This window comes from Colletotrichum karsti (genome assembly GCF_011947395.1).
Source record: "Colletotrichum karsti strain CkLH20 chromosome Unknown Scaffold9, whole genome shotgun sequence".
In the NCBI taxonomy this organism is placed as follows: domain Eukaryota; kingdom Fungi; phylum Ascomycota; class Sordariomycetes; order Glomerellales; family Glomerellaceae; genus Colletotrichum; species Colletotrichum karsti.
This window is the reverse complement of record NW_024065909.1, coordinates 309,583-332,672: the sequence shown is the minus strand read 5'-3', so window position 1 is coordinate 332,672 and position 23,090 is coordinate 309,583. Positions and strand designations below refer to the sequence as shown.

The following is a 23,090-nucleotide window of genomic DNA, read 5'->3' as shown; positions in this document are numbered from 1 at the left end:
AGAACTGTAGCTGATAGAATGCTGTTCCTTCACAGCTCGTGTGAAACAATCATGTGTGTGCGACGTGCCATCATTCTGCCAGGTATATTCCTGAGACACCTTCAAAATTCATTACCATCAATGTCATTAACCACGTCCATTCCACTTCATTATAGTGCCGTTGATCTCATGATTGTCTGTCGACCTTCTGATGATGAACGCCCGTCATGCTTTGGACTTGGTGCGCGACATGCGAAGCTCGGCCAGCTTGGCGGGGTTTTGAGTAGGGTCATTTTCCGGGTCTCCGTCGGCACCGGGGTTGGCCATCTCGTACTCCAGGGTCTTGATGAACTTGTAGAAGACCACGGCGATCAACGCACCAAGGGCAGGACCGACCCCTGTAGATGAGATTAGCTTTCCGCTGCGCAGGTCATGTCGTGGGTGGGAACGTTGAACTTACAGTAGATCCAGTGCTCCTGGTCGAAAGTTGCGGTAATGACGCAAGGCCCAAAGCTTCGTGCAGGGTTGAGGGAGCCTCCAGTAAATTGAACTCCCACCAACTCAGAAATGAAGAGGGCCAGGCCAATGCCGACAGGGGCGATGAATGTGGCTCGGTGCTTCTCCTTGGCCAACATGAAGATTGTGAATACCAACTCTGCCGTGAGAATGGCCTCGATGAAGACACCCTGAACGAGGGACGCACCTCCGCCGAGAGTAGTGCGGACGTTGAAGTTCTCGGGGAAGAGGAATCGCACAATAACCGACGCCAGCATGCCTCCCAGAATCTGGGCAATGAACAAGCAAGCCGCTCGTGATGCTGGAATGGCCTTAACGAGGAACATGCCAAGAGTCACGGCCGGGTTGAACAGGCCACCGCTGATGCGGAAGAAGATCCAGACGTTGACCATGAGGGAGAAGCCGAAAATGGTAGAGATGTAGAACAGGGTAACGGCGTTGAAGCCGGTCGATGCTCCTGTGGTGGTGTTGCTGTCTGCCGGGGCGTTGGACCCGTTGGCAGCGGACTTGATGTTGGCGACCTCAGTGCCGGCGAAGGCGAAGAAGAGGAACATCGTGGTGCCGACCAATTCGCCGAGACTTGCGACGAAGTGGTTCTTGAAGTCCGAGTTCATCCATTGCGTGAGAGGGAGACGCATAACTTGAGCCTTCTCTTCCCGGCTCAGATTATGCCAGTCGATGCGGGCCGTGTCGCCGTTGGTGCTGCGTACTGCGACACCGCTTCGAGGATAGCCGGCCATTTCCTCGTCGTACATTCTGCGAGAAGGCGGTCTTCCGGTGTAGTCACCGGACTCGTACGACCTTGTCTCCTCGTAGTAGTCCTTTGCGTCCGTGTTGGCGTCGTAGTTGAAGTAGGGCTGGGGTCGGTTCAGGTGGGCGCGGGGAGGGCGAGAGCGAGGTGCGCGTCCGCCACTGTAGTCGGGGTTGCCGCTGTTGCCCCAGTATCTGTCCGTGTCGGAGTCGTCGTCGTACTCTCCGTTGTTGTTGAAGCGGGTGCCTTCACGAAGAGGGCGGTTTGACTTGGTTGATACGCCAGTAGGCAAGGGGTCTTCGACAGAGTCCCTTCCGGCTGGGACACGTACGCTGCGGCCCCGAACGGATCGTGAGCCTCCTCTTGAGGGTTGTTGCGAGTGTGATGTGAAGCGTGGTGAGTGAACTGCGTTCTCGTCGTCAGAGAAGGCGTTGGGGTCGACTGCTGTTGCTGGTGATACTGGAGAGGGTTCACCCTCGGGTGCCTTCAAGGTCGCCGTCTGCTGGCCTGACATGATGCGGTCGAAAGTGGACGTCAGACTGAGAGACGGGGATGGGAGTATTATAGATCGAGAGGGGACTGAAGTAGTTATGTTGGCCGTCGTGAGAGAAGCCGTCGTGGACGATTGAATAAGCGTCCTTCTGAGTGTGGTCTAGTCTGGAGGTGGGTTTGATGCTTGGTGGACACCACCCTCCCGTGAGCCGAAGGTGTCCGAAGGCATAATATACATATCTTTTCAAACTCTGAACGGGTGCCCAACCAGCCTCTCTATCTCGACGTCACCGCCATCTTCGCTTCATTAGGCCTTGATTCCCTTCCGTCTGATCAGCCACCACCTTAGTTTCGACAAGGACCGCGGGGGTGTGAATTCTCGGAACAAATTCTGGCTGGAGGTGATGTTCGACAGGGGACCGTTGAGCCTCCTTGTCGTCCTGGTCCCCTCGGACCCGCGGTCGTCTGTGGCCTGGCGGCCGTGAGTGGTCGGCAGGCCGGGCAAGGCGGCGTGCTCGCCCATGGGACATCCCAGGGCTGATCTCATGCGTGCCGACGTCGTATCCGGGCCATGCCTGTAATGTGGTCCCGGGTTCGGCGAGAGAGACGGGGGGGAACTTGAGCCGAGATCCTGGGATGGTGACGTCAAAATCAGATTGCTCGCGATGGGATCACCTGGGTCACATCAACTCATGTGTGTAGGCGCCGCAGGGACAGGGTGAAACGAGGCCCAATTTTGAGGCAAATGAGGCATTGCGGCGTCTGTGTGGTTGGGGGTTCGGTGTTATAAAACGAACGTTAACCCGAGGGTTCAGCCGGGATCATCGCCGCTCCAACTCAGGAGTCGAGGCCGCTAATGCACCAATCTTTGACACGTCGACTGCAGTATCCCAGCTTGACAGCTTCACGATGAGGCTTCCACTCGTCGAATCCCAGTGAGATCGGAAATCGCTGCAGTTGGCATTCCTTGAAGGCTGGGATGTGAATGAGGGTCCGTATCCAGTTTTCCGGCTGCTTGGCGATGCTGAACGAGACAACGGTGGGCGAGCTGAAGAGAAGGCGGCCTGTCGTTTCCGGAGCTGAATCATGAAAAGTGAGCCGAACGTTGAAGCAAATGGTGCTCATCTCTTTCTGTCTTTGAATTAGAAACGTCGCAAATTTCTCCAGTCCACCATTTCGGTTTATTTGGCTTTGCGGGTGGCCTTCACCCTTGATGCAAAGGATCGGCCAACTCTAAGGATAGGTCCGAGGGAAATGTTGCGCGTCTTGGCTCAATCGCAGTAGGATTCACAAGTGTGCAACGAAAATAAAGCAAGAGTTGAGATGGCTGGCGGTGTGTGGCTCGGATGAGCAGCAGACTGGATGGAGTCAAACCTGGGACGGGTCTTGGCCTCACAACTCGTTGTCTCGTTCGCGAGCCCGTCTCGGATGGGCCATCACGTCGCAGCGGCCGTTAGTTCTTCCTGAGGATTTTCAACAGTGATGAGATGACTTGAAGTGGTGGTCCAAAGCTTCACATGCTAGAGCGATATCGCATGAATTCTGGATCCAACACCTATTCCTCTGACTTTCTTACGCGTTAGAGGGACCAGATCTCGATGAGGCCTCAGACTCTTTTTCTTGCGTTACATTTCAACTATGTGCTCCTTTTCGCATACTACCTTTTCCTCATGATGAGGCTGTAGACCTTGAATTTTCTGGTGTCATTTGACTCTTGCTGTTTTCTGGCGTTACTTGCTCGTGGTGGGAATATCCATCGGGAGCCGTAGATGACCGGCATTCCATGTGCTCAACTTGCTCACCGCAACGAAACGAAGCTCAGGCTCCCTGGCTTTGTGCACTTCAATGCGGGAACGCTTAAGCCGAAAACTCCCATATCCGGTACAAGAAGACCGCGAATTCGAGTACGTATAGTCTGACGAAGTGTCCACGTCGGATATCCGATGCGCTTTATATCCACTCCTGTACTCTTTCAACTGTGCGCCCCCTCCATCACCAGCCCCCCCCCACGCTGTCATCTGTCTACGACCAACCCGTCTTATTGGAAGTAATATTACTGCTCATGAGAGGCTGGACGTGCGAGATGGCGCCAAGCGGGCGCCAGCCCCTTTTCTCCATTTATCGTGAGGCAGACAAAAAGACTCGTTGAAGGGCTTCATCACCATGTGAACCACTGAGAGCAGACGTGCTGTCAGAATTTCTCGGACCAACCTCCGGTGGTGCTGGCAATATGATTGCAGGGCGGGAATCCCCTCGTTCTTGATGCAAGACAGGTGTCCGTGTGACTCAAATGCAACAACCAGCCATTGCAGATTGACAACGCCATCTCCACCTCTGCCACAACCACCAGCCCCATTTCCAGCAAGAGACAACGAACATCAGTGACAGCCTGGGAAAATTGTCTCACAAAGCTGTTGAACGGCATTGTGCGTTCCTCAGCATCCCACCGATTCGGGCACCAACCGTCGTCCTGAGTTGGCAGTTCAGCCCGGTGGCTGAGTTGACTCGAGATGGTGTGGTCGCTGACACTGGGCCATGAGGCTGGCAGAGGCAGTAAAAGTCTTGTGCGGAAAGAAAATCTCCATCCGACGATGTATGAGATTTGTGAGGGTGGGGAATGATCTACGTTTCCACGAGTCGAAGTTGGCCGGGTTTGCCTCACTATTCTCAAAACCACTTAAAGAGAAAGCCAAAATGGCTGGGATGGGGAGGCTGGCAAAACACGTTGGAAAAGCCACTTCGGTTGGAAGACGGCATACCCTAGCTTTGAGGCTGATGTCGAGGCCGGGATTCCTTGACAAAGTCTTCCACACACTCAACTTCCACAAAGCCCTATTAGATGCTTGAACTAAATTATCGAGTCTTTATTAGCCAATCTCGAGGTTTAGAGTGCTGACCTAGACCGCCAGTTGCTTTTGATGGATACCGTTCTAGAACTCTTTTATGGGCACATATGGAGTTCGATAGTTCATCGATTCTTGCCAATCGAACATGCGCAGCTGCATCGGTTCGTGGGCGATCCATTGCAAAAGATTCAACCGAGGAGTCGGAGAAAGTCCGATGAGCGAGTAAGGAGACTTGGCAAAACTCCTCCTCTCAGCCCCAGTCAGGAAAACTGCTCAATGTCAACTGTCTGTCTGAAGGCCAGTGCAGGTCCACAGACCTCGAAAACGCACAATGAAACAATTGGAGAAGATTACGGTAAGCGAGGATGGAAGGGCTGCGTTCGTTCGAAGAAGCGTGCCAGCCCGATTTCTCGAAACAAGGACTCGGACACTGAGGCTCATGCTTCAGCCCTCTCTTGCACGACTTTGCGTTTGGATAGATATGGACCCGAATTGCCAATCTCTTACCATGACTCAAGCAATGTCCCGTTTGACGCTGTTATGCCATATCGAAGACATCAATAGCCTTCAGGTTTGCAACACCGTGATATCTTAAACTTGAGAGAGACTTGGCTACTCTTGGCTTCCGCTCCCAAGACACCCATAGTGTTGAGGTGGTTCACGTGTCGTCCATACTCGCGATGAAAAGTCCAATCGGAGTGGAAACACTTTGGAACGATGCGTGTCTCTCACACTGATTTGGATGGCTCCAAGACCGTACAAGTGGCGAAATGCTAGCAAATGAAGCCAGCAGTAGGGCATCGTGAGCTGGTGTCACCGAGGAGATCTGCGACGCTCACGAGAAAGACGATCATTGGAGATTCGCGATTCACTAACAGCATATTTGCGACAAAATCCAGCACAATAGGTCAAGCGCAACCGTTACCGAGACCGAATGCACCAGAGATCTCTATATCGTTGGGACGAATCTAAGTAGGACTTGAGGGATCTTTAGGCGAGACTATCCTGCTTACGACGGTCAGGACATGAAACTTCCACACGCATGTATGTAGGTCCAGCCCAACTACGGATCGTGCCGCATAGTATTACTGGAAGCTTGACACTTGACAAGTCTGTGTTCCCGTCCGCCTTGTACGCTCAAAATAAGGCACAACCAATCGGGGCATTTCAGGAGCTTGATGATAAGGGTCGCAACCATCACAGCTGCGACTAAAGCTTCTTCGGTGGCCTTTAATGGTATTTAGAGTGAAGGCTGTCGCGCGGATACACCTGTCCCGTACCGCGTCAACCAACCTCTGCTGGGACTTCACATGGGACACGCACGCCTATGTCTATGCTTGGAAGTATGCAAAGACGAACTATTTAACGTTTGCTGCTTCTGCCAACACGCAGACGCGGTCTGGGCGTCCGAAACTCGGCCGTAACGGCCTCTTCCGATTTCGTGCGAGATGGGCACCACTACACAACCCGGCCGACCACTCAGCCGTGGTCGTGAGCTGAGGGCTGCAAATTCTCCGACACGACACATCGAGATTCAGGAACGCGGAAGTATGCTCATATCACCAGCCAATGGAAGCCAGCAAACAGAACGGTTTTGCTTACGTCTCACGGTAGTCACCTTATTTTAAGACCTCGACCTCCACGAAATGTTTTCCCGAACGGGACGCAGTTCATCAGGTTATTGTCACGCACCACATTGCCAAGTAGCCTGTTCACAAACTTCTGGTAGCCAGTGATCCGGGCGGTTGGAGACGTGATCCGAAAGTTGAGATGCGCTCTGGAGTTCCCAGAACGCTTGTTGTCCACCTCCCTCCCGGCCGCGGGATCCACGCCGTTCCGTTCCCCGGGCCCAGCTCGGAGCGAAGCGGGTACGATGTAACCTCCGGAGATGGAGGGCGCCACGCTTGCTCCCGCGGCCATCCCCCACACGCCTCCATGCCGGGGGGGACGATCGGGCCCTGGCAATTTTCCCGCCAACAACAATTTTCTCCGCAGCGAGACCCCTTAATACTGCAATTAGGATCGACGGCCCCGTCGACAAGAGAACCGAATTAATTGCTGCTCCAATCGCGACCCAGCTTACGTTGCGCCGGCTACCGATTCGGGCAAGACTTTGTTTAAAGCGAGACGCACGAACTGCCGCCCGGAAGCTCACGCGACGGAAACATCAGACAGATTCACCTCATTCGGGGGATTTAAGTATTGCCGGTGATTCCACCTAAGAGGACAGTTTGGTGCTCTTGTCTAGCTTGCAAGGAAAAGAGAACTGACGAACAGTTGGTAGCCGCCAAGACAAACAGTATCGCCGCCCTTGCTAGTAGAGTGGTTTCTGGTCTTGGCTGCAACTATCACGAGTCACACCGAAGTGAACCTGAGTGTTTCTCTCGATGCTACGTAGATTTGCAGACGTAGAATAAAAGTGACCCTCGTCCGGTCTTGATTCACGAACTTGAGCTTGCTCGGTAGCGATCCGGTGACATTTGCACTTCTTGTACATATTTTGCAACTTCTTTCGGGCCGTGTATTCTCCATCGTCATGCGTTTCTCGTCTCTCACACCCTGGGCCCTGCTGGCGGTTGCCACATCTGCCTCGCCAACCCCTACCAACGATGATGGCCACATGCTGAACAAGCGAGCGGCTATCACCGATGCCTGTAACATTGGTTACTGCACTCAGAACGGCGGGTAAGTAGCAAGAAAGCATCATTTTTGAGTAACAATTAAGGTAGAACTTTCTGTTCATATTCTAACATCATTTTCCAATGATAGCACCAAGGGTGGCGCAGGAGGCACTACCACTACTGTGACTAACCTTGCCCAACTTTCGGCCGCTGCCATTGCTCCTGGTGCTGGCATCGTGATTGTTCAGGGCAAGATTACCGGTGCGGCCAAGGTCCAAGTTGGCTCTGACAAGACCATTGTTGGAAAGGCTGGCAGCTGTAAGAATTCACATGGTCCCTACTCACATGATCTAAGACGGCATCTAACGAATATTCTCTAGCACTGGAGGGCATCGGGCTCACCATCCTTGGTCAGAAGAATGTTATCATCCGCAACATGAAGATTTCCAAGGTCGAGGCGGACTATGGCGACGCCATCACCATCCAGCTGACCAAGAACGTTTGGGTCGACCACTGCGACCTTTCGGCGACAAGAGAGGGTGTGGACAAGGACTTCTACGATGGCTTGACGGATCTGTCCCACGCTGCTGACTGGGTCACGATCTCGCACACTTATTTCCACGACCACTCTAAGGGTTCCCTCGTGGGCCATTCTGACAACAACGCGGCTGAAGATACCGGAACCCTGCGTGGTAAGTTCTTTCTTCATGCTTAGAACAGTAGCGTGAACACTGCTGACCGTTGACCGCGAAGTCACTTACGCAAACAACCACTGGTAAGTCCAAAAAGCGTAGCCTCACCCTGGGAATCCGAAACCCCTCTGCTAACACACTTGGTTAGGTTCAACGTTCGCTCCCGCGGACCCCTTCTGCGATTCGGAACTGCCCATGTCTACAACAACTACTACAATGGCATGGATACTGGTAAGTCTTGCCAGCACGCACGATCTTCCCACGTGTGATACATGTGGAGCCCTACAGCTTGGGGATTCCATGTCGATCAATAGCAGCCGGCTGACAAGAGCCCAAGGCCTCAACTCCCGCATGGGTGCTCAAGCTCTCATCCAGAGCTCTCTCTTCGAAGATGTTGGAAAGAAGGCCATCTTCTCCGAGTCCAGCAAGGAAGTTGGGTGAGTTGCCCCTTTTCTCCCGCTTGCCGTCTTTCTACATATATGTCGGCTCTCGTATCATCATGCACATTTCGAATCTCGATCTCACAGCTGACAATCGGCGATTTAGCTATGTCGTTGCCATCGACGTGACCCTGACCGGTGAGAGCGCGAACACCGCTCCGGTCGGCAAGCTCACCGCCAGCAGCCCCCCGTACTCGTACTCTCTCTTGGGATCTGGCAACGTCAAGGCCGCTGTCACCAAGGAGGCTGGCCAGACCTTGGGCTTCTAATTTGCCAAGTTCCGCGTCGAGAAGGATTGATGCTTGATGGATTCTATCGGTCGTATTATCTTCTAGTTTCATCTTGATTATCACACATCTTTCGTCCAAACTTGTTCAGTATTGCCCACGGACCACCGTGAAAGCCCGGCCATCCTGTTCTTGTCTTGCGACTTTTAAGCATGAATTGCGAGTCCTCGTAAAAAGGGGTTGCCGATTCCGGTAGCGTGAGACACGGTGGAGAGCCCGTTGAAATGCTCAATGGCCGGGCATGCCTGTCATAGTTCTCGATATTGGACTTATAAGCGCGAGAACCGGCGAGCGCGGTATAATTGCATGTGGAAGGGTTCATTCATTCCAAACCAACAGAGTGATAAATACTGCGTTATTGGTATTTTTGTCGCATTAACCGCGTTCATATATCTTGTCTGTCAACCACCCCTTCATGTGCCCGTCGGTATTTTCGTCCACTCAATTTGACTTTGGAGAAGCAGTCAAGAGCAGACAAGAGAGACTCATGGTTTGTTGAGGAAACGTAAGAAGGGTTCTTGATTAGTCTCATATTTCGACTTAGATCACCTCCTCATTGGCGTGAATGACTCTGTAAATCGATGTTGACCGGCAAGACAAGTACACGCCCGGCGCGCTCCATTTTTGGACCATCTCCTAAGACAAATCGCGCTGGAATCTTTCAGTATTACCTTAACTAAAGTATTAACACCAACCGAAAGGTGGCAACAACGTGAAGTACACATGATGTATGTGGATGATGTGTTCACAACCATGGGCTTCTGTATATGCACAAACAAAATCTAACTTTGATGATCTTCCACCGGATCCGTTGGCCTACATGTACTCTCAGCACTATCGGCGGCAGTTAAATCTAAATAGTCACATTATTCTCCAAGACTTAACGCAGTTTCATCAGTGCATCTATACACCTCTTTTAGGGGGGCTCTTCTCGCAAAAAAGCTCGTCCTGTTCTTGTGGGCTCGGCAACAAAGCAATAGATCCTTGGGACGGCTCCCGCATACCGAGTCCGGTCTGCCGACCTCTTGTCTCGGGTCTTTCGGGCCGTTCGGGTATGGAAGGGTGTTGGTGAGACTCGAGGCTCGGAGAAAAGTCTGTGGTGTCGACTTGGATCCTCGTTGAGTTCTTGGATCGACTGCCGGGCTGCAGAAACCTCTCTGATGGATGTTGACCTCTGGCGATGGGATATCCTCTGTCTCGTTGCACCTTTCGAGGGCTCCCGGTTCCGATTCCGCCCATCTCAAGCCCTCTGTGTTCTCGTCTTGGATCGTATGGTCTTCTAAGCACTCTATCCCGGGGATCCGCCTGATAGGAGAATCGCTTCCCGTCGAACCGAGCGGCAGGGCGAACAGTCTGCGCCATGGTTCTCATCGGGGGCTTCTTCTTCTGTCGTAAGAGAAGAATAAACGCCAAGATGAAGGCGAAGACTGCAGAAACTCCGATGACTATTCCCACGATCGCGGTTGTTGAAAGACCCGGCGCTGGCTCAGCATCCTGAGTCTGGTTGCTTGCCGGTTCTGTTGCCAGTGCCATGACAGCAGATCCCAGAAATGCCTTTGCGGTCGGGCTCGCAACCAACAACGTCTCATCAGTCTCTCGGGCACCGTGAAGGTTATCCATCTGCGAAGATTCGTAGGGGTTGTCGGAACTTGCGTATATCGATCGATGCGAAGAGGCTGTGTTCTGGATCTCAAGAGACATCAATAAGAATCGGCCTTTCGAAAACGCGTCGGCGGTTATCAGACTCACTCCCAGAATCTTGGACTCAGGTTCAACGACAGAAGCGCTATAACCTCTGATGCGATGGGAATCCCTTTCTTCGAGTCACGAAAGCACTCACTGTCAGTCCCGGTATAGCCAGCAGACCTGAAATCCGCTCCCAGACAAGGCACAGCAAAACTCAGTTGATCCTGCAACGTTGAAGTGATTGGCGAGTAAGCTGACGCAGACTTCTCCAGGCCAAAAGTGGGCGGTATATAATGAGCAGTCGAGTTAAGACGTCAAACTCGGTCTTGATGTTTGTTGAAGACAGAACTTGAATATTGCAGAAGCACGTTGACAGCGAGAACTTTCTCCTATCCTTGGTATCCAACGTGCTTTCAATGTAAAGACAATTGAAAAGGAGAGAACATGAGAAATTTGCCATTTATTGAGGGTCGAAATTGCACATGCAAGCTGCAAGGGAGCGTTCCGCAAGGGAGAGGCCGTGTTTCGATGACCTCAGACATGATTCACTCCAACGTACGAACACATACCACACGGAAAATTGAAATAAGACATACAGACAGATTGAATATTTTCATCATTCCAGTTGCTCAGCCTCAATGAGCCTGATCAATATCTTCAACGTGACGCGCCGTGTCATACCTTCGAAACATTTTATGAACATAGCCTCTCGCCTACTCTCTGCCCAAAAGCCATTTCATTCCCTTCATCGTGTCGGACGGCAACTCTGCTGGGATTTCCTTCGGCGCGAAAATAGACCAGCCTTGATGTCCCCAGTTCTCGTACTTGTCAACTCTCGCTTCCACTCCATTATCTCTCAGAACCTTGGCGTAGATCAAACCATCATCTCTGAGCGGATCTTTGTCGCCAACTTGGATATAGGCCTTTGACGTCTTCGGGAGTGCCTCCGGATCGTTGATCGGAGAGTACCACAGTGACTTCACATCCGGTTCCAACACTTTGTGTACGTCTTCGATGAGCGCAGTAGTGAAATTGGGGTTCCACGTAGCATTGTCTTCCCGAGACGTCCACTCCGCGGCGTACTTCTCAGGGACGATTTCCTTGACAAACAAGACCGGAATCCCAATAAACGCGCCGGTGATACCGAGGCCTTCCACGCCAGACCGCTGGGAAACGACTGCAGCGATGTTTCCGCCGGCAGAGAATCCACCAACAACGAAGCCCTTGGTGATGTCTGCGCCATAGCGGCCGGCGTTCTTCGCAAGCCACTTCGCGGTCTCCCAGCCGTCTTTCACGGACTGGGGAAACTTGTTCTCGGGGGCTAGCCTGTAGGTCGCGTTGACGACGACGGCGTCGAACTCCAAAGCGAATTCGCGAGCGGGTCGGGTTACGGGTTCCACGCCAGCGACGAGGAAGCCGCCACCGGACCAGAGGAGGATGAGAGGTTTGCCGCCGTGAGCTTCGTCTACGCCTCGATGACGGACAACTTGGAGGTCGATTTTGTAGCCATCTGGGAGTGTTGCGACGTCGCGAAACTCCTCGAGTGACGGGTCCAATGGAGGGAGGGCTGCCAAGAGACTTTGGATCAGATGAGGTCGAGTTTCGCGCGACTTTATGTAGTTGTCTGCCATTTTGATTGGTTGACTCGTGAAGCCTCTATGAGTGGATGACTTTGAAGTTCAGGTGAGGAAACGGTTGAGAATGAGTTGAAAAGAACAGCTCAAATGTCCAACTCGAACCATTCCCCCGCACTCGATGAGGTGGGTCCGGGTTTTGTGTCCGGAGCACAACCGCGGGGAACGTCGGGCCAAGTTATTCGGCCGCTCACTGGACGAAACAACATCAGGACGGATTCCATGTTCGAGGTTGCGGGTACGGACCCGCATCCCGGGGTGATTTCTCCCGAAAACCATCCCGAGATCGCAGCCGGGTTTCGGGATCCTGCACGGTGCCGAGAGAAACCTAACCTGGCCAAGGCTGAAGAGATACATCTCGCGGTTTCCAGAAACCCAGTGAGTAGTAGTGACACGACATAGCGGTGTGGAATATCCTCGTTGAACTTAACCTTCAGGGTTTCATGGTCTTTCATGGGACATAGCATGTCAACAGCAATTCCAATGCTTTCGAATCAAATGCCCCTTGGGAAAGGCCTGTTTCTGTGTTCCCAGAGACATCCAATTTGAACAAAGTCTGTTCTGGCGAAACCTTCAAGCTCGCAACTTTCTTTAAGCCAGCACCAACTCAACTTTGCTTAAGGATCATTATGGACATCACAAAAGTAACAGATGACGGTTTTCACAACAGCTGTTCTGTTGGGGGTCACTCTGGCCGGCTTCAGCATGATCAATGTTGGTAGTTACCAGGGTACTTATGCTGAAGTTGTTATCTACTTCGCATAGACCAGCAGGATATCGAGACAATAATAGAATCCAGCAAACTTTCCAATCTCTTCATATATGTCTGACTAGTTACGATGCCTGTAGTTGAACATAGCTTATGTTGAAATCCAACGCAGATCTGAAACGACGGCACCCGCAATCCATGCCAAGCAACATGCCTTCCAAGCCTAACCTACCCAGCCCAAGTCAACATAGATATCGCCAGAGTACATTGCCAGCTCATTGTTGGACACAACATCTCATTAACATCTCAAGATCATAGCTGTATCGCAATTTCTAATACAGCTACTTAGTGCAGCTGCGCCACATAGTATCTGGACCAGTGATTCACTGACGTAAATATCTTTTAAATGTCTCAACGGCGCAAATGTGTCATGTTGTATCGAGTACGGTGAAACCTTGACGCAAAACCTCAACATATGTATTAAATCCTGTGCGAGGAGGTGAGGTTGATCTGCAGCCAAGGGCGCCACAGCCTATTACTCTAGCGAAATCTCAACCAATGCGCGCTGCACATCGATGCGCACCATGGCAGTGCTCGCCGATCTGTGCAACTCAAATCAGGCTGTATTTCTTTTCCCATCACTGGGCATAACCTTTTAAGAATAACGTGTATCTCCGTTATCAACAATGCCTCGACCAGTTCACCATTCCCAGTTATTTTCCGGGTCTTGACCATGGAGCACGAGCAGCAGCATCAGCAACGACGCCTTCTAGACACTCGTCATGAACAGGCAGATGATGCTGTCTCCCCCATAGAGCCTGACGAAACCACCTCAATCCCCACTACTCAATATGGCGACACAACCTCTTTGGAGCCCGGCGAAAATGTCACTCATGGAGACGCTACTGACATCAGACAAGGCAACCCATATGGTTCAGATAACATCGGTGTATCGGGGGGCGAGTCAACCCGTAGTACTCTGCGAGAGAACTCTCCGCCACATTCCCCTTCGACTTCAAATCAACACCAGCCAGACAATGATAGAGATTCTCAAGCGTCAGCGACCGCACCCATCGGGAAGAACATCGAGGTCACCCACTTCTGGTGGTATTGGGACTTTGCCGGTGCCACAGTCGCCGTCATATGCATGGTACTCGTCGCCGTGACGCTCTCCAAGGCCGATGGGATTCCACTAGAAACTTGGCCGTTACGTATTTCTCCCAATACCATCGTCGCCGTCTTGACGACCATTGCCAGGACAGCGCTCCTGGTGCCGCTAGGTAGCAGTATCAGCCAACTCAAGTGGAGACACCTCATTCTCAAGGCACGACCGCTGGAACATCTCCAGATATTCGACGGCGCAAGTAGGGGTCCATGGGGATCTACCTTGATGATCCAGCATCTTCTTTTCCAGTCGAAGCTTGCCTGCGCGCTGTCCCTGGTCACTATCATCACGCTTGGGATCTCCCCGAGTACGCAGCAGATTATCGGATACTCAGAGCTGTACAGATATCTTCCGCATCTTGATGTAGCCATTGGTAGGGCGGACGAATACTTTTCCAAAGGCTTCCGCCAGTTTCCTTACCAGTCATGTAAGTGATAGGAGTAAAGTTACCAGTCCTTTTAATCGTGAAAGCCTCACTAACACATACTGTCTGACAGGGCAGAAGAGAGACGCAAACGAGAATCTTCCCGCATTCCAAGGCCAAATTCTCCAAGCGCTTGCCGGCTCCTCGCCTCAGCCACATTTTGACTGCCCCACGAAAGCAAACCGTTGTGTTTGGAGAGACTTCAGCACCTTGGCTGTATGCCGGACCTTTCGTAATGTAACGGATTTGGCCACACGGGAATGCGACGACCCGGGCTCGCCGTTGCAGGTTTGCAAGTACACCATCCCGCTGGGTGATGATCGGCCCTGGGAAGATGATCAGTACGAAATTTCAATGATGTATGTCGACCACGACGCCATGGAAAGTCCCCGAGTCTCGGCGGTACTCAACACAACTTTTCTACCCTCTACACAGCCTGACGGCTGGATCGGGCAGCTCATTGTCCTCCGACATCAAGGCAAGAAATGGAAAGAGAAGAACAAATGGGTTTCCAAGAGTTATCCTACAACGCCAGAAGTCTTTCTCACGAACTTCAGGTGGTGCCAGAAGATCTACAGGGGCCTGACTGCGACAGATGGTAGGATTGAGATCAGTGAAGAAAACGTCACAGAGTCCTTTCTCAAGTACGGCGATACAGTGGACACCGACGAGCATAACCCGTACGACGTAAACATCTTCGAAGCGTCTGAAGGTGACAGCAAGTACAGACTCGCCAGAACTTTGACGGCTGATCTGCCGACGTATCTAATGAACCTCCTTAAGAGCGACTACGGAGAACGACCGGGGACACGACCAACGCAAGAAACGACGACGGATTCCCCAATGCAGATGCAGCACATTTTATACCGAGCTGATATCGCCAATGTTACCAGGAACTTAGAAGCGGTGCTCACGGCTCAGGCTCGCAGCAGTAACCCAGGGGACAATGGCAACGCGACAGTATTCACCCAAGGTGAGGCATTTGGAAGGGCGACATTCATACGCGTGCGGTGGATCTGGTTTGCTGTACCTGTGACCACGGTCGTGCTAGGCCTGGGTCTGTTCGTCACAACTGTTATCATTACCAGACGGACACCACTGTTGAAGGATTCTCTTCTTGCTCTCTTATTTTATCCTCTAAGGGGATGGAATGAGGACGAAGTTTACGCGGACGGGCCGCAGACGAACGAGAAGCTGCAGAAGCTTGCGGGCAGCCTATACGGGAGACTTGAAACTGACGAGGTTCGATATCGCATTGTTAGGGATGAGGGCGCCGCCAAAGATTGAATCAGATGAGAAACTCGTCTTGGTGGGTCAGAAGGGGGCAAAATCCAAGAGAGTTCAGCATTCATATCGGAAGATCTTCATTCAAGGTTACTTAGGGGCGTAACAGCAGCCGAAGATTTCATAGCGCCTACTATTTATATGTACGCTGAACAAATGATCTTTACTGAGATGATGACTGCTAGACCGTTATTTGTTCCACGTCAAATTCTCCCAACAGATTAGCGGTCTCAGCTCGGCCTGTACCAACACACGTCCCGTCAAACCGCCACCGTCAAATGTTCTACTTTTATCAACCACCCATAACCACATAGGGGTGACAAACTTCACTCTTCTGTGCTAGGCCAATGCAACACTTTAAACAAGCGTGTAGTTGAAGAACCCCGTATCGTTTCGAGCCATCGCGAGTCGTCGTAACGAGTTTGTCATAGCCGACGCCGCAAGCCAGCAGCTGTTCGAGCTTGTTCCCTTTCAAGGCGAATAAAGCAACTTTCCCCCGAGAATGCTTGTGCAGGTACTGTTCCAGATACAAGCCTCCCACGCCCACTGTGTGATTTGTTGGAACTTCATAAATTGAGTTCTGAGGGTGAAAACATTTAGGGACCAACCACATGACCAGAAAAGTCCTGATGCAGTACATGAACCCCCAAGTTGACATTGATTCCGTTTCTGTATTGAATCTCAGCCTCAGTGATATTGTCTTTTCTTGAAGTGCAACGTCCATGAACGCCCTAGACCGTGGGGGCAGGTAGTGTGGTTCGAGAAGACATTTGCCGGCAAGCCAACTGAATCTCAAGTCGTCCATGGCGTCAGGTCCGTCGTCAATGACGATACTCGGGCATGAAGCCGTGTTGAAGTTCTCTGTGATACTGTTTCGAAATGAACCAGCAACTGATGCCCGGCCCGTCCGAATGCTGATCATCCGTCCAAGGTCATCATAGCAATCGTTTTCCATCACACAGCTGTAATAGATCGTGTAGAACCCTCCCGATAGCCCAAGAAATGATTCATGGTTCTCATGACTTGTCCAGGATCTGTCATAATCGCTGCATAGAAGTTGGCATAGGTGATCAAGATGTCCAATGCTTCTTGCCGCAGAAGACCCTTCGACTTGCTCGTAGATACCTTCGTCATTGAATTCGTACTCCCCCCTGAACAACTGGCCCCGTCCAGTTTCACTTTGCCCATTCATCACACTCTCTTGTACTCGTAAACAAGACGCGTCAAAGTTGCATCTAGCCAAGGAGGAAGCCATGAGGGCGCAGCCGTAAATGAGTCTACCAACCCGTTCGCATAGACAAAAATGGTGTTTGTTGGCAACCATCCAGGTTGGGTCTTCAGTTAACCCAAACATTGCAACTGAGTGTGCTTCGGCGTGATGTCTTTCACAGCGGCTTGCCATTCTGGTCACTCTCATCTGATCCATGAACCCAATTCCATGAGTCGCTGGTCCAATTTTGTGTTTGGTCCGAAGGTCCCGTGTAGGTTTCTCTTTGGCCTGAAGTACTCGAGGGAACGACTCTGCCCACTGCTGTGGCTGTGGTTTGACGTTCATCTCCTGAAGCACCCTTTCCAACGCTTTCACTCCAAGGACCGCCGGCATTGGGTTATGAAGTGTAGTGGGGAATATTCCGTCCTCCTGGTTGTCCTGAATTTCTGAAGAGATGTGATCCCTCGATAGGAAATCAAGTGACAGCCTCCTCACTGCAGCGTGGATAGATGCAGCAATGTACGTATCAATCTGAGGCCATCGGAGGCATTGAGAATCAATGACGTTTTCTAGAGCGCAATCGATGGAAAGCTCCATTCCGTCTCCATCGTTGTCAGGTGCTCTTTCGACAATGGTAAGAGACGCTGGAAATGGCTGAATCGAGTGTTGTTCCATGTGATCATGGGCTAGTTGAAAAACCACACTGCCATTGTCTCCACCACTCGCCCATATGGTCTTATCACGGCATCTGAGCTCAACTGACATTCCCAGCAAGTGACTCGCGAAAGCGGGAAGCCATGATCCACGGACTTTTAGAATCATATAGTGGTCTTGGTGCAGCTGTGATGTGTAGACGAGTTGTTTGACAGCAGCAGCCAGAATCTTCGGCGATCCTATCTCTCTGATAACTGATCTTTCAGAGTAATTTTCGATTTTGATGGCACTCTCACAAACGTGCGTGATGTGCTGAAGGACCTTGGAGAACCCCAGATCATGGACAAATGGCGCCAGGTACTTCACCAGCCCCTTCAGGACGTCAACGTTTGGCAGCATATCAGCGCCCAAATCGTATACGCTCAGCAGTTCCGAAAGGCTTTGCGCAGCCTGGAAAGCCGGCACCCCAGTGGCGAAAGCACCGACGAGAAGCAAGCCATTTGTCCCGGCCCGCGTCCGCGTCATCTCGATAACCGGCGTCGAATGGCCCCAACCAATATTCAGGGCTCTGGAAAGCACAGACTGGTAGCTGGGTCGCTTGGATATCTGCGCGTGCACTGTGTCTGCGAGAGATGACCGAACTGGAATTTTGGCGCCCATCCAGAAGGCGGCGGCTACAGCGTATGTATCGACACCGCCGTCGCTGAGGGCTTTGAGGACGCGCCCCGTCAGCATGTGGGCAAGAGACCCGGTGTTGACGACGTCGGCCTGAAAGCTGAATCCAACTTCGTTTGACATTATGGGCGGCTGAAGCTAGATGGTTTGAAAAAGATGAGGCGGAAAGAAGATACCTCGATGGTCATGAGGTTTGTGATGAATGATGGATGATGTTGTCGCAATTTTGGATGATGCCGAATGTAAGCTGAGGCTGAGAACGAAAAGGGCAGAAGCGGGGTAAGACGATCGACCAAGTCACCTGTTACTACAATCCGCAAATCTCTACTCTCTCACATCTGGTTGGTAGCCGGTGCTGCATGCATGTTGGAAGCGCCTTTGGGTCGGAGAGAACCGAATCATCAACCAACAAACTGGGCATCAGCCGCGAGACCAGATAATTGCCATCAAAAGAGTAAGCTCAACGAAGTTAGCTCAACTATCACTCCATCATTGATCTGCACATGATACAGCCAAAACGAACATCGGGTGTATGTATCTGAACTCGTGGAAATGCAGTCGCTATGCCGGTCGAACCAATTTGTACTCCCGCACCGCTATATCCATGGTTAACTCGAACTGCTTTATAGACAAATTGGACAACAGCCTTATGTTATGACTCCAGGACAACTAAAAAGATTATTCAAACTAGTCTCCTCCAGCTCCCAGAAGACGGATCTAATCTCGAGGACGTCAAAATGAGAATAGAAAATCGTTGTATCGAGGTAATGGGCAGAAAACCGATCTAAGCGTCATTCGGCTCTCACCGCCTAGCATGTGCTAAACCAATGCCCCACCAGCACCTACAAAATCTTCACCTCACAATTATTTTTCCCAGCACCTTCTTTTTCCTCATCACGCAGGTCTTCAACCACGACAGATCTCAGCCCGAAACGGCACGACTCTACGAGGATCGAAACCTTCGCGCACCACCATGTAGCTGCTGCTGCAGTTTACTATGGGCGCAATTCACCTCTACCTCGTCCGTCACGGCGAGTCCGTCGACAACGTCGCGAACCTCTAGTACGCGCTTTTCGCTGTGCCAGTTTGGCTTGGGAATCCCCTCCTCCCTTTCTAACCTCGTGCGCGTCTCGCAGTGCTGGGTCTCGCGACGCCTCCTTGACATCCCACGGCGTCCTGCAAGCCAGGCGTCTGGGCACTCACCTCGCCTCGCACACCGCGACCGCCCCCGTCTCGCACATCTTCACCTCGAACCTACAGCGAGCGTATCGCACGGCCGAGGCTGTCCGCGATGCCATCTCCACCCCGTCCGAGGCCGAAGCGTCGACGAGGCGGGTGGTGGAGGTCGTCCAGCTGCCGGAGCTTCGCGAGAAGCACTTCGGCTCGGGCGAGGGGCAGAAGGTCGGCGCCCGCGTTGTTGGTGAAAGACACGTTGGCGCCGAGACCCACGAGGCTATGTTCGCGAGGGCGAAGCGGTTTGTTGACGAGTACCTCGCGCCCATCTTCGCTTGCGTCGATGAGGCCGAGGATGGTGCGGAGAGTGTGGTCATTGTCGCGCACGGGATTATCCTTGGTGTGCTGGCGAGGGCTCTGCGATCTGCTACCAACTTTGGCAAGCTGGTGGCCTCTCCCGCAGACAGCTTGCCTCTGTCGTGGAGCAATACCGGCTACGTCGAAATTCACGTCACGTCGGCGCCGGCACCCAAGGAGTCCACCGCGACTTGGCCCGGACTGTCCATCAAGACGGTGACGGTCAACTCCACCGAACACCTCCAAGGTCTGAAGAAGACCCGAGGCGGCATCGGCAGCGCAAAATTTGACGAGAAGCAGAAGACGCTCAACGCGTTCTTCACGCCGACCGCAAAGAAGCGCAAACACGGAGACGAAGCTTAATGTTACTCCTCCCCGGCCATCGAGTTTGCTTCATTTTAAGCACTCGGTGGTCTACTTGCTACAAGGTATGTCGAGCATTCTATTCAGTCTTCAATTACCCCACCCGCTTGTTGTGATGAGGCAAGAAAATTCACAGACCTGTACCGAAAGTATACGTGTGGAAAAACATTCGTCCAACCGCTGTCTGACACAAGCTATCAAACACTCTTTGTTTTGATCAACTCTGGACGGGCCTTGACTAACATGGCTCAGAATACAGATTTTTCACCTACTCGCTCGGTGTGTACTACCAGAGTCTGGACACACGGAACAGACCAAAGACGCAATCAAGATGTAGAACTTAATACAAGACAATTGTCATGACCTAACCACCTCTCCATTCGTAACTCGTGATGTTCTATTCATTCAGCTTTTTGTGATCATAATATCCCGCAAGACCATAACCTAGCGGTACTGGATAACGTAACTTGATCCCAGCCCAAAACTATCGCATTCTAATCACTACACATCCGTACTCCATTCATCCCGTCCGGTAAACACCTTGTACACCCTCTTGCTGACGGACTTGCCCACCGCTCGATCCGAAAACCCGCCGTCTTTGTTGGTGCTCTTGCGCAAGTTCTCCAGGATCAGCGGCCCGCCCTCCTCCATCCCCTTCACCAGCTTCGGCACCGTCTCAAACTTAGTGGCGATGCCCCAGGCGATGGGGGCCGTGACGCGCGCGATCTCCTGCAGCATCCGGACGTACGTGTCCTTGACGTCCTCCCCGGTGCGCACCTGGCCCGTCTCCATGCAGAAGCCGGCACCGGCCGCGTTGGCGGCCTCGCGCTGCTTGCGGTACGGCACCGTCGAGATGTGCTGGGTGAAGATGGCGACCCACTGCGCCGTCTCGACGGCCGCGTTGGTGTGGTGGATCAGCACGCCGTGCATGACCTGCAGCTCGAGCAGCGCGTCCTCGATCGAGTCCTCGTCGACGTACTCCTGCGGCTGCTGGTTCTTGCGACGCCGGGGCTGGGCGGCGGCGGCGGGCTCCGCCGGCTCCGCGCTCTGGTTCCTGACGGCGGAGGCGAACTGTCGGTTGCGGACGTTCCGGTTCTTGCGCATCCACGGCGTCAGGCCCTCGATGAGGTAGATGAGCTGCTCGGTGGGGAAATGACGCTTCATCCGCAGGACATGCGATTCGAGGTCGCTTCCTTCGGGGGCTTGAGCGAAGGATACGAATTCCGAGGCGTTGACGACCACCAGGGCGTATTTGTCGGCCTCGACACGCATGGGTATGGGTTCCCAGTGGCCTAGCTCGTCGTTGAATCGGCTAGCGACCTTTCGCTTCCATTTGACGACGTTGTCCACAGGACTATCCCACGCCTCATGTTGCACGTCCAAGTCCTTGAGAAGGGTCTGGATTTGCAGCGTGACAGCCGCTGGCAGGCTCGAGGGAAGGACCGCGATCATCTCTGGGGTGGAGACCTTTTTGTCTGTTCGGATCTTATTGACCTCCGCCAGAGCAGCAGCGCGCTCCTTGTCCCTGGCCTTTTGCTCCTTGGCAGCTTCCTTCTCTTGCTTCTTGCGCTCCTTTTCGCGCTCTCGTTCAGCGGCTTTTTCTTCCTTATCTCGTGCTCGATCGTCCGCTGACTTTTTGGTTGTCGCTCGCGCGGTTGTGGATTTCGTAGCTTTCGTCGTTGTCGAAGCAGTCTTACGACTCGTCTTCTTAGTCTCCAGTCGGCGTTTGAGTCTCGTAGCATCAAAGTTGTCGAGGTCCGGGAACTCATCGTCTGAATCAGGATTGGGTTCGAGGCCAGCAGGTTCCGATTCGGCATCGCTGAGATCAATCACGTAGCTGGCGGATTTCGTAAACGTTCTCCGTGGTGGCGGAGAGAAGGGATCGCTGGGCAGGTGTCGTTCGGGAGCAGAGCTGGAGATGGGGTCCCAATTTGCCCTCCTCTTCGGGGATGCGGCCTTTTGCTTTCCCTTATCTATAGACGTCGTTGTAAGTCTGGGCGACTGTGGTTTTGACACTCCCGGTATCGCAGGAGAAGCGGACGCATCGTCGTCATCGTCATCGAGGGTAATTGTACGTGGGTCGGACGTAGGCCTCGGAGGAGGGGGTCGAGGCGAGCTCGCGAATGGGTCGTCGGCATCGGAGGTCAAATCGTACTCTATGCGACTGACGCTTGCTGCTGCAGGCTTGGTCGTGGTGGTTGTGGTGGTGGAGGGTTTCTGCTGCTCTACTGCGGGCCGGACAGGAGGTGGTGACGAGGCGAATGGGTCGTCGGACTCGATACTTTGAGAGACCTTGGCCATTGTCGAGTTGGTTGTTGGTCTTGGCGGGAGGCCGGGCGAGCTCGAGAACTCGATCGGGTCGTTTAAAACCTGAGCCCGCCGCAGGGCTCCAGACTGCTTCAGAGGGGCAGTCTCGTTGCCTCCATGGGTGGTCGAAGACAGTCGCGGCCTCTTAAAGTTTCTTTCCTCAAAACCTGTGCCTCCCTTAGGGGGAAGACTGCTGTCTAGATCGACCGTAGAGTCAAAGTCATCCGACATGAAGTAGACAGGCGGATCAATAACCGGATGCTCCTCTCGTGCTCTCTTTGAGCCCAAAATGCTCCTAGGAGAATAGGTCGACTTGCGCTGGCCATCTTGGAGCGTCGCCTTCCTCGTTGAGTCGGGTATTGGCTCCGGAGAGTCGGCTGTCAGATCGAAGACATCGTCACTGTACGTCAAGGCGGCCGCAACGACAGTAGCGGCCTGCTCGACTGGTCGGGATTGCGCTGGTGCGACCGGAGCTGGCGATGGTCCCACCGAGGGACTGGAAAGCAGACTGATGATCTCAGCCGGCATGTCTTCTTTGGTAAATCTCGAGGCCTCAATCGGCAACACATTCGGGTCGCAGGGCTTGACTCTGTCTTCTGTGCGCCACAAGGCATCGATGACGGCCAAAAATCACAATCGCGTCTCGAAGTCGGAGGTGGGGCACGCGCTCGCCGCAGATTGGCAGGGTGGGGCCTGAGCGCGAACCAGTCGCGACTCACGTGATGAAATATTAATTATCCGTATATGCATTTATCACTGCAACTGGATTCAAATATGTGAATAGTGGTGTCCCTCAGTACACCATTATCACCACTCCGTGAGATA

General features: G+C 52.8%; 7 protein-coding genes across 7 annotated transcripts; 3 read left to right on the top strand and 4 right to left on the bottom strand.

Moving 5' to 3' along the window:
* Positions 1–204: 204 nt before the first annotated feature.
* Positions 205–1,760, bottom strand: CkaCkLH20_03644 (mip family channel protein; the record flags this gene model as incomplete). Its single annotated transcript, XM_038886363.1, has 2 exons — positions 205–377; positions 440–1,760. 2 exons carry the CDS (start codon positions 1,758–1,760, stop codon positions 205–207), a joined length of 1,494 nt encoding a protein of 497 aa, XP_038748205.1.
* A 5,360-nt stretch (positions 1,761–7,120) lies between these two features.
* CkaCkLH20_03643 (pectate lyase) lies at positions 7,121–8,606 on the top strand (the record flags this gene model as incomplete). Its single annotated transcript, XM_038886362.1, has 7 exons — positions 7,121–7,269; positions 7,354–7,523; positions 7,586–7,897; positions 7,959–7,980; positions 8,046–8,128; positions 8,235–8,334; positions 8,444–8,606. The coding sequence occupies 7 exons, from the start codon at positions 7,121–7,123 to the stop codon at positions 8,604–8,606; spliced, it is 999 nt and encodes a 332-aa protein (XP_038748204.1).
* Positions 8,607–11,023: 2,417 nt separating this feature from the next.
* On the bottom strand, positions 11,024–11,941 carry CkaCkLH20_03642 (uncharacterized protein; the record flags this gene model as incomplete). The annotated part of the gene is made up of 1 exon (XM_038886361.1): positions 11,024–11,941. One exon carries the CDS (start codon positions 11,939–11,941, stop codon positions 11,024–11,026), a length of 918 nt encoding a protein of 305 aa, XP_038748203.1.
* A 1,445-nt stretch (positions 11,942–13,386) lies between these two features.
* On the top strand, positions 13,387–15,529 carry CkaCkLH20_03641 (uncharacterized protein; the record flags this gene model as incomplete). The annotated part of the gene is made up of 2 exons (XM_038886360.1): positions 13,387–14,245; positions 14,316–15,529. 2 exons carry the CDS (start codon positions 13,387–13,389, stop codon positions 15,527–15,529), a joined length of 2,073 nt encoding a protein of 690 aa, XP_038748202.1.
* A 1,820-nt stretch (positions 15,530–17,349) lies between these two features.
* Positions 17,350–18,188, bottom strand: CkaCkLH20_03640 (uncharacterized protein; the record flags this gene model as incomplete). The annotated part of the gene is made up of 2 exons (XM_038886359.1): positions 17,350–17,390; positions 17,441–18,188. 2 exons carry the CDS (start codon positions 18,186–18,188, stop codon positions 17,350–17,352), a joined length of 789 nt encoding a protein of 262 aa, XP_038748201.1.
* Positions 18,189–19,062: 874 nt separating this feature from the next.
* On the top strand, positions 19,063–19,958 carry CkaCkLH20_03639 (phosphoglycerate mutase family protein; the record flags this gene model as incomplete). The annotated part of the gene is made up of 2 exons (XM_038886358.1): positions 19,063–19,127; positions 19,202–19,958. The coding sequence occupies 2 exons, from the start codon at positions 19,063–19,065 to the stop codon at positions 19,956–19,958; spliced, it is 822 nt and encodes a 273-aa protein (XP_038748200.1).
* A 501-nt stretch (positions 19,959–20,459) lies between these two features.
* Positions 20,460–22,793, bottom strand: CkaCkLH20_03638 (alpha-mannosyltransferase; the record flags this gene model as incomplete). The annotated part of the gene is made up of 1 exon (XM_038886357.1): positions 20,460–22,793. One exon carries the CDS (start codon positions 22,791–22,793, stop codon positions 20,460–20,462), a length of 2,334 nt encoding a protein of 777 aa, XP_038748199.1.
* Between the last annotated feature and the right edge of the window lie 297 nt (positions 22,794–23,090).